The following is a 9,532-nucleotide window of genomic DNA, read 5'->3' on the forward strand; positions in this document are numbered from 1 at the left end:
TAACGCACGATTCAATGAAATTAAGAGAGATCATAGAGAGAGACTCACCAAAATTGTTCAAGTTGCGACAAAAGTTGCCAAACCGAGAATCGTTCTTAAAAAATCACCTTGATCTTGAAGACCCGCTCTGATACTAATTGTAGTGACAAAAGAACATGGTTTGACATGCGGAATTAAAGCTTGCACAATTGAACATGGTGATTTGGGTGTTTAAGAGATGTATTGATTGTATATGGTGTTACAAAAAGGATCTAGATCTAGACTACATAAATAACACACACTTACACACTCAACTTTTACATCTTTAAAGCACACCTCTACAAGTGGTATGAACCCACTATTTTATAGAGGTGTTTACATGTCTCTCTCTCACTCTCTATCTCTCATGTGTCACAAGGCTAATACTCCACATGCAAGTGGGTTTTACAAAAGTCAAACATTTACAAAGTCATGAATGAATAACTTTGCACCCCAACATTGTATGTCTTTAATTCACTTGAATTTTCTTGAATTACCAGTTATCAAGATATTATTGCAAATTCTTCAAGTGGATTGATCTTCCACTTAATCAACACTACTCTAACGTCCCAAATTTTCAACCTAAATTTTCATTTTAAAACAAAAGCCATCGCTTCCAAATTCATTCTCAAAGAGAGATAAATAACCATTTGTTTTTAGTTGATAAACCATAATCAAATCATAGTAACAAAAGATAGTAAATCAAAAGTACGGAAGTCTCCAAAGCAGTTCCACGGATATGATGCAATCAAACCGTGCCTTCCCCTTTTACTACCAGAGCAACCTGAAAGCATTTAAACTTAACAATTAAGTACAAAGCTTAGTGAGTTTTTCAAAATATCACACACCCACAATAATAACCATACATATCGATAATGGGTCTATAGGCTTTCTCCGTCATTCCTTGGGCCTGTTTAGCTCACGAATCTATGTCGGTCTTGCTATCACCCCTAAGAGTTTGTTTAACTCATAGCTCCATGTCGATCTTGCTATCATCCCAACGGGCCTCTTTAACTCACGACTCCATGACGGTCTTGCTATCATCCCTACAAGCCTGTTTAGCTTACGGCCCCATGCCAGTCTTACTATCATCCCAACAAAGCATGAAAACATACAAGCATACAAGAGTGACCATGCTAGTCTATCTAATCATACAATCATGTCATATTGTTACACAAGCATCCAACACACAAAGGATCCAATCATGACATAAGTAATACAGTGGGAAGACTTACATAAATCAAAGAACTGAATTCCAACTACTCGAAGTCCCAAAGAATCAGCTACACGAACTGTCTAAACCAATCAGAGGCTAAAACTCAGTCTACAACTCAAAACCTCCAATTTGACTAAATGTCAAACCGGTCAAAAAGTTAACAGTCAATGGTCAATGTGTCGCGACTAGCCCTTTGTCGTGTCGCTACCACTAGGCGACAAGATAGTCATAATTTCTTCCATATGTGCACCACAACCATCCAAAAGGTTGTGCCGCTATTCTCGACTAATCATACTCATTCTTTAAGTCCTTAATCCCTTCAACCAAGGGTCATAACTTTTAGATATGAAACATATGAATGTATTAATGGATAAAGTTTCCAGTTTGATCCATTCCTTTGGCTTAATCGAATCCAATATCAAATTCTAACTAAATAAGAGTCCTAAAAAGACTTCCTTTCTTGCATGGTTCCAAAGGAACCCCATACATGCACTCAAAATGTATTAGAAATGTCCATATATCCAAGAATAACAAGTCTAATGTTATGTAGTTCTTCAAACTCCAAAGTTCAAGCATAAGGGACCATAAAGACCCAAAACACATCTACATCCTAGATCTTAACATGAACACACACATTTTCTTATATGATTATATAAGCATCAATTCACACATACACAAACTTTTATCCATCTTATTATACATATATTAGGTTATGTATGATTCAAACATATTTTTAGGTTTACGCACACCAAACACACATCAAGCACACACATAACCCTAAACTAAAGCTTATTTCTTATTTTAAACACTCACACCCAACCAAACTTGTAAGACAAATTGGGTTATGTTTTAACCGTAAAAACTTAAAAGATTGAAGTTTGTTGGGCCAAGCTGGATTTGAACCTACATAGACTTATATATTCTCAACAAGTTTAGAATCCATCCTCATTAGCCACTCGGGGATCAACCCAACACCTAACTAGACATTCCATAATCAACTTCCTTTGGTCTCCTAGACGAAATTGACAAATACATTTCAACTTTGATAAAATACATTAAATGAAGCTGCCACTAAGCATAGAGAGAAGTTTGACAAATCCATTTCACGTTTAATAAAATGCTACTCCTATAGTCTTGATGCACCCAAATGGAGTTAAATTTCATATTCTCCATGAAAGAAAAAGGTCGTAACCAATGTACACTTATCAGAAACATTAGACCACACGGTATGGGTACAAACGAGAAGTAACGCCGGTGACATGGCGCATCGCGATGGCGTCGTAACGGGGGGAACACCGCCCCCAACTCGTTGCTTCTCGTCATGTAGTTCTTGTGGCCACGGAAACGAGTTGAAACACGTAATATTTAACCGTTGGAAAAGTTACCGTTTGAAAACGGTCAAATGCATTAATTAAAAAAATAAATAAATAACCTTTTTACCTCTCTCTCTCTCTCTCTCTCTCTCTATATATATATATATATATATATATATATATATATATATATATATATATATATATATATATATATATATATATATAGTTATATATATTTACATATACTCATTTCATTTCAAACCTTATCTACATTCTTATTTCTTTCTAAAAAAATGAAACAAAACCAAAACACCTCCTCATCATCAAACCGAAACACAACCTCGCTTGTCGGGTTTGCCGGTTATGAAGGTTATTTCAACCTTTTATCGACTCAAGGCTCACCACAGATCCCATACCAAGGCGCAACTTTCAACCCCGCTTCACCGCCACTACAGTTTCCCAACTCACCTTACTTTCAACAAAATCAAGGTGGTCAAAACCCAAATTTACAACAAAATCTTTTCCCTTCTTTTACTTTGATGCAACAACAAACCAACCAACCATCGCCTACGACACAACAATCGGGTGAAGCGGAAGCGGGAGGTAGTAGGAACAAGAAAGGGAAAGGGAAAGGAAAATCAAAAGGGAAATCAATAGTGGTAGAAACAGAAACTGCAGACGTTCCACAATGGTGGACACCGGAGGAGGAATACGCTTTGACGGCGGCTTGGTGTGCTACTTCAAAAAACGAACTTCACGGAAATGGAATGAAAAAAGGAGCTTATTGGGGGGCGGTGCTCGACAAGTTTCATGCTATTTTAAAGAAAAATCCATATCGCAACAATGACATGTTGAGCGGCAAATGGGGTATGATAACTAAGCGGTGCAACAAATTCAACAATATTTACAACCAGCTTGAGAAGCAACAACAAAGCGGAACCAACGACTTCGATTTGTTCAAATCTGCTAAGGAACAATATCGGGTCGAAATTGGTCATGTTTTCGACTTTGAAAAATCATGGGAATTGTTGCGAGCGGATCCAAAGTGGAATAAAACGCCTACATCGTCGGAGGTTCAATCCAAAAGGTCTCGCAATTCTAGGTCAGTCGATGTGTCGGACGCATAGACTAACATCGACCTAAACGCCGATGACGATGAGATCCCGGATGATATCCAAGAGATATCCCCACCACGACGACCGCCCGGACGCGACAAAGCGAGGCGCGCTGCAAGACATGCGGAGGAGGTGGAGACGAGAGCAAAAGATGCGGTGGAAATGAGAGCCAAATTCGACGAACACAATTTATTAATAAAAGAAAAAAATGAGTTGAAACGTCGTCATTTAGAGTTCCTAGAAAGGCAGACATGGGAGAAGCAGGAACAAAAAGAGAGGGAACTAATGACACATCAGTTGTCGATTCTTCAGACAAGCGGGGAGGGTTTAGCGCCTGCTGATCTAGCGGTGCTACAAGCGATGAAGGAACTAATTAGGAAAAAATATTTGAGTTAATTAGGATTGGTGTGGTTTTAGTAGTAATTTGAATGATATTTTAGTTATTAATTTAAGTTTAAAATTATGTTTTTTAATTGTAATCGAAATTTTAGATTTTAAATGTTATGTCTTTTTTTGTTTTTAAAATTATATGTTTATAAAAAAAATATATTATTTATTAAAAACGAAAGCAAAAAAAAAGTAAAAAAAAAAACGAAATAGTAAAAAAAATACAAAAATAAAAAAATTTATTTTCAAAAAGTTGGTGTTGCATCTTGTTGCCCATTTCCCCACTTGGTGTCATAACACCATTTGCTTATGTGACATGTGAAGTGGCATAACTTGATGTTACACCTTGTTACCCACACCCAATGCTCTTAATGATTTTTTATTTTATAAGGACATGCACTTATGCCAAACACCAATTAATATATTTTTTTTCTTCATAAAGATACATTTTTCTTCACGACACATCATCATAAATGCTCTAAATACATAAAGACAAAAGCACACTTACAACTTGATAAGTTGACATGAGATCCTAGTTTAGCTTAGCATAAAAGAGGGCAACACCCTACGGACAACACTTTGACTAAAATACCCCTCGGTTATCCGTACACTTCCCTTATTCGAATCAACAAAACAAACATAAACTGGTGAAAGAAACAGTTAGACCCTTTGACTTATAAAATTGTCAATGAAACCCCTCCGATCTTTGAAACATAAAAATCAAGGACACTTGGGTTTGCCTTCCTTAGTCTTCCAGTTGTTGTAGCAAGCACATGCCTGTTTGTTGCCATAAACACCTTTTGGTACACACAAGCATTTCGCACAACACTTTTGACAGAAGAACATGCATGGCTTCTTGTGTGATGTTGCAGAGCATCGATATGTACATTTGGGTTTACAATCTGCACAACAAATCCAATAAAAAAAACAACATTTTAGATCAAAAACAAAACTTCTGTTCTAAGTATTCACAAACTGAATTTGAATATGTTCATAATGCAGTACCTCTAGGACGAAGCTTCTTGTATCCCTGTAAAAATGAAAATCCAAAAGTTAGGTTAAATATAAGAAGGCTTGAACTCATGATTTCGTTACAAAATTTGATCCAGAAAAGTACAAATGTGTTCTTTAAGTTTATGCAAATCAAAATCATGTAATCTTATAATGAATTTCAGCATTATGCAGACAAATTCATCATCGTTAATGCATTTGAAAACTACTGGGTATGCTAGATCGACGGAAAACGTAGCTAATTCGACCTGTTTTATACAGAATGGAAGTTACCTGAGCAAAATCGGCGAATGCGATCAAGAGAATCAACGATAGGACCAAAAGCAGAGCAGTGTACGAACGCCCTCCTCCTGCCATTTGATCTCACTCACTCACTCACTGAAAAAGAAAATGGAAATCTGATGATATGTGAGTGAGAAAGAACAGATAGAATGCGATGGAATGTTGATTGTGAAGAAGAATCGCAGTGGGAAGGTTATTATTTATAGGGAGCAGGGGATGTGTTTTTCTTGGAGAATGGGGGTTGGTTCGTAGCTCAGATTCACACACAGTAGATCGTGTTTGTGTGTGTGTGTGTGTGTGTGTGTGTGTGAGAGAGAGAGAGAGAGAGAGAGAGAGAGAGAGAGAGAGAGAGAGAGAGAGAGAGAGAGAGAGAACAGCGGTGGTGGTGGCCTGGTGGAAGCGGCGGGGTGGTGGTCGATGCGGAGGTTAAGGCGTGAACAGGGGATGCAGCCACTTCCGTCCTCCGGATCGTGAGATCGAAGGAAATTAAATTTACCGGATAAAATGCCGCGTTTCAGGAACTAAGGCGCCATTATTTTGTGTCCCTTTCATACTTAATTTATTATTATTATATTATATTATTTTTGGCTGTTGAAGAATATTTATTACTTTGAGGCTTTGGGCAATAACGAGATATGTCTAAAATGTAAATGCAAGAAAATAATAAGGATTAATTACAAAAATATCAAAATAGGAGGTGTCTTTGTAGTTAGTTGATATATTTGTTCAACATTTGTAACAGGATGATCACGTATATTGCGAATGTTGTTTTCATGATCTCCGAAATGGAAATCAACGGTTATCAACTAAGGTATCAAACTTAGGGTGAGCAATTGGTCTAGTTGGGTCGGATTGAATCGAACCAAGACCATTTATCATATAGTGGGTCGGACATTGGTTCTCAAGACTTCTGCCAATTTTGTGCAACTTTGTGATAGAACGACCATTCTAAGGGATACATTCATACATATAGGTTGCCCTCCCACACTTAAGGTATTGTGTTACACGTTAAATGTTTGGATTTAGCGTTGTTGTCAAGCATCTTATTCACTACTAAAAAAAGGTGTGGATATTTTGCTCGAAAGCTTGACGAAAAAGTTTAAGCAAAAAACATATTTTAGGAAAGAGGTCCAGGTAGCTTAGGTGGTTACAACTAATGAATGGAAAAAAATGTGTGATGATTTAGATTGAGAAAATTCGAGGAATAACCAAAAAAAGTGGATGGTTTGAAGAAAAATAAACAAGGAAAAACACATTTTGGAAAATGACCAAAGGATCCGCAGAGCACCCTCTGCGGATCCATTAAAGCCTCTGCGGATCTAGCTACAGCTCTGCGGAATGTTGGTTTTATAATTTTTATAATTTTTTTTCGTTTTTTTTTTTGCGTTCATTTTCGTTTATTAATATATATATTTTTTAAATACACTTATACCTTATGTGATTATTATGTAAAAAAAATGACAAAAAAGGGTTAAACATAATGAAATGTTAAAAAAAGGTAGTCGGACATGGCCCGACTCGTCGTGTAGACTCGTCATTTATCGGGGATTTAAGTGGCCTACTCGACGAGTCGGGAGACTGACTCGGCGAGTAGGAGTTGTCTGAGTGAAACCCTAAATTTGAGGGTTTGCACCCTATTTAAACACTTTATGAGGACTCCATCCCAGCCTCCATCACCTCCATACCCTGTTTACGAAACCCTAATCCTTATTTAAGTGTTCTTGAGCTTTTTGGTTCCATTTTTGTGTGATTGAAGTTTGAGAAGGAGAAGGAAGCTTGTGAGATCAAGAAGGAGCAAGAAGATTCAGGGTTTTGGGCACATTTCCAGCTTATTTGAGGTATAAAGCTGAAACCATGGCTACTCATCGCTTAGATCTTGATTTGGGGCTATTTTCTATATCTTTCTAAGTATTAGTGAAGTTATATTTGGGATTGGGCTAGAAGTGGGTTTGTGCTTCAGATCTGGAACCAATGAGGGTTCCCATGGCATAAAGGTGCCAACTTTATGGCCATGGGAGACCCATGCATCTTGTAGACCTCTTTTTATGGCTTTTTGAGCCAAAGGCCCCTTGCATGTACATCAAGTTTGAAGCTTTAAGTATAAAATGGACCCTAGGAGGTCAGATCTATGGTTTTGACACCTTAAGACCCATTATAATCGAGTGTATAGTTTTGGACATAGAGGGACTCGACGAGTCGTTCTTGGGTCTCGACGAGTCGGGGGTGCATTTTCCACAAAATCCTTCTGTTTTTGGACCAGTTGTTAAGATCGAAGGTTTCCCCAGTTGTTTAGGTTCACTAGGGACCTGAAAATCATAGGACTCGATGAGTGGATGAATAGACTCGGCAAGTTCAAGGCAATGCCCCAGCCACATGAAGACGAATTCGGTGAGTTCAAAGGGAACTCGGCGAGTCATAGACTGAACATCTTCTTATGGATGAAGATAAACTCGGCAAGTTCAAGGACGAACTTGGCGAGTCGGTTGAAGATTGTCCGATGTGTTGTTGAAGGTGAACTCGTCAAGCTCTTGCTAGACTCGATGAGTAAGGATGGGATTATGGCATTTTGTGGATATGGGGACTTGACAAGTTGAGTGGCTCACTCGGCGAGTTGAGTCAACCAAATGTTGACTTTGACCAAAAGTTAACTTTGGGCATGGATTTGACTTTGACTTTGACTTGGACTGAGTGACCCTTGTAAGGGTTACGAGTATGAGTCGATAACGTAGAAGAGTTGTCGTCTAGGGATTAAAGAGGCGGGGAGAGTCAATTTCCACATCGAGATCATTGCAGACACTACACGACTTCGAGGTGAGTTTCCTTCTAGTAGGGGTGGGTCTATGGCCACAATGTCGGCCCACAAGTGAGAGTGTTGGATAAATGATTGTCATTGTGATAATTATCTAGGATTGATATGTGATATGCTTACTGTGCTTGATATGACTAATGTGCTTGATATGATTTTTTTTCTAAATGTGTGTTAGCAGTAGTAGGGGTGAAATAGTCCCCGGTTACTGGTTGAAAGATACCGAAGGGGAGGTTAGCTCCCAGTTACCGGTTGAAAGATACCGATGGGGAGTCCAGCTCTCGGCTATGCCTGACGGTTACCGGTTGAAAAATACCGAGGATTATGCATTATTTGGTATGGGTATGATGGGGGAACTCACTAAGCTTTGTGCTTACGGTTTTTAGTTTTCATTTCAGGTACCTCTTCATCTAAGGGGAAGGAGCCGACGGTGTAGCAGCGCATCACACATTTGCACATGATTTCCGCATTTGAGAAACCTGGGATTTGCACTTTGTATTATACTATTTGTAGGAATATTTTTGAAACTTATGACTTATGATTTTGTGGTAGAAGGAATTGTAATGTTGTTTTCGATGAATATTTTATAAGTAATATATTTTTAATCAAAAAAATTTGGGTCCCGACTTTGGGGTGTTACATTTAATATTGACACTTTTTCAAACCACTTGTATTCCTAGGAAAGTTAGTAGACAGGTACCCTGTCAGGCGTTGCAAAGACGGAGCATAGTAATATTACATCTTATCTTTTGCTATAGTTTTGATGTAAATCAAGCAATGTTTTGAACACAATTTAAATTATATATTAACAATACAATGGTTGTTGTTGCTTTGATTACTATTATACAACTGTTGTGATATTGTACATGATGTCATCCACCCCTGAACGTTTCCGCCGTTCCGGTTTGGGGGTGCGATAGTACTTGAGTTCCAAAGCACTCCATAACTCTCTAGGATCTTTGACCATCGCATAAAGATCATAGATCCGATTAGACTATGAGTTCTTGATGTGACCCACACATAGTTCCTCATACTCTCTACATAGAGCCCTTTACTTTTACAGATCAGAGATCATCATTGGATCCACAGTTTTTCCTGCATCGGGAATTGGATCAACAAGAATTTGGGTCAGTTTTGGGTCCAAAAAATAGACGAGGTTCAACACATGAAGCATGAACTACTTCTTGTCGGCCTAGCGGGTGTAGTTCTTACCATCAAATTGCTCAATCTTGACATACTCTTGGTTCATGTAGTGGAGACTAGCAGCTGGGATTTGGGTGTGTAACACCCATAAAATTCATGCCAAATTTAAAATTTTAAAAACATCTCAAATACTAAGATTTATTATAAATTTGTTTTCAAAATAGTTTCATATCAGAGT

The 9,532-nt window shown here is 38.0% G+C and overlaps 1 protein-coding gene across 1 annotated transcript; it reads right to left on the reverse strand.

Annotated features, from left to right (window-relative positions):
- Positions 1 to 4,452: 4,452 nt before the first annotated feature.
- On the reverse strand, positions 4,453 to 5,530 carry LOC145087120 (protein RSI-1-like). Its single transcript, XM_079025023.1, has 3 exons — positions 5,337 to 5,530; positions 5,058 to 5,082; positions 4,453 to 4,954 (listed from the first exon to the last, which is right to left on the reverse strand). Exons 1-3 carry the CDS (start codon positions 5,418 to 5,420, stop codon positions 4,773 to 4,775), a joined length of 291 nt encoding a protein of 96 aa, XP_078881149.1. The 5' UTR covers positions 5,421 to 5,530; the 3' UTR covers positions 4,453 to 4,772.
- Positions 5,531 to 9,532: the final 4,002 nt, after the last annotated feature.

Source organism: Lactuca serriola, chromosome 2 (assembly GCF_051521515.1).
Source record: "Lactuca serriola cultivar US96UC23 chromosome 2, Lser_US96UC23_V15, whole genome shotgun sequence".
Taxonomy (NCBI): Eukaryota; Viridiplantae; Streptophyta; class Magnoliopsida; order Asterales; family Asteraceae; genus Lactuca; species Lactuca serriola.

Excerpts from the sequence above, each read along its gene's own strand:
- LOC145087120 (XM_079025023.1), bottom strand. The coding sequence starts at position 5,420 with ATGGCAGGAGGAGGGCGTTCGTACACTGCTCTGCTTTTGGTCCTATCG. Across the intron at positions 5,083-5,336 it reads CATTCGCCGATTTTGCTCAG|GGATACAAGAAGCTTCGTCC; the intron begins GTAACTTCCATT and ends TCATTTTTACAG. Across the intron at positions 4,955-5,057 it reads CAAGAAGCTTCGTCCTAGAG|ATTGTAAACCCAAATGTACA; the intron begins GTACTGCATTAT and ends TTTGTTGTGCAG.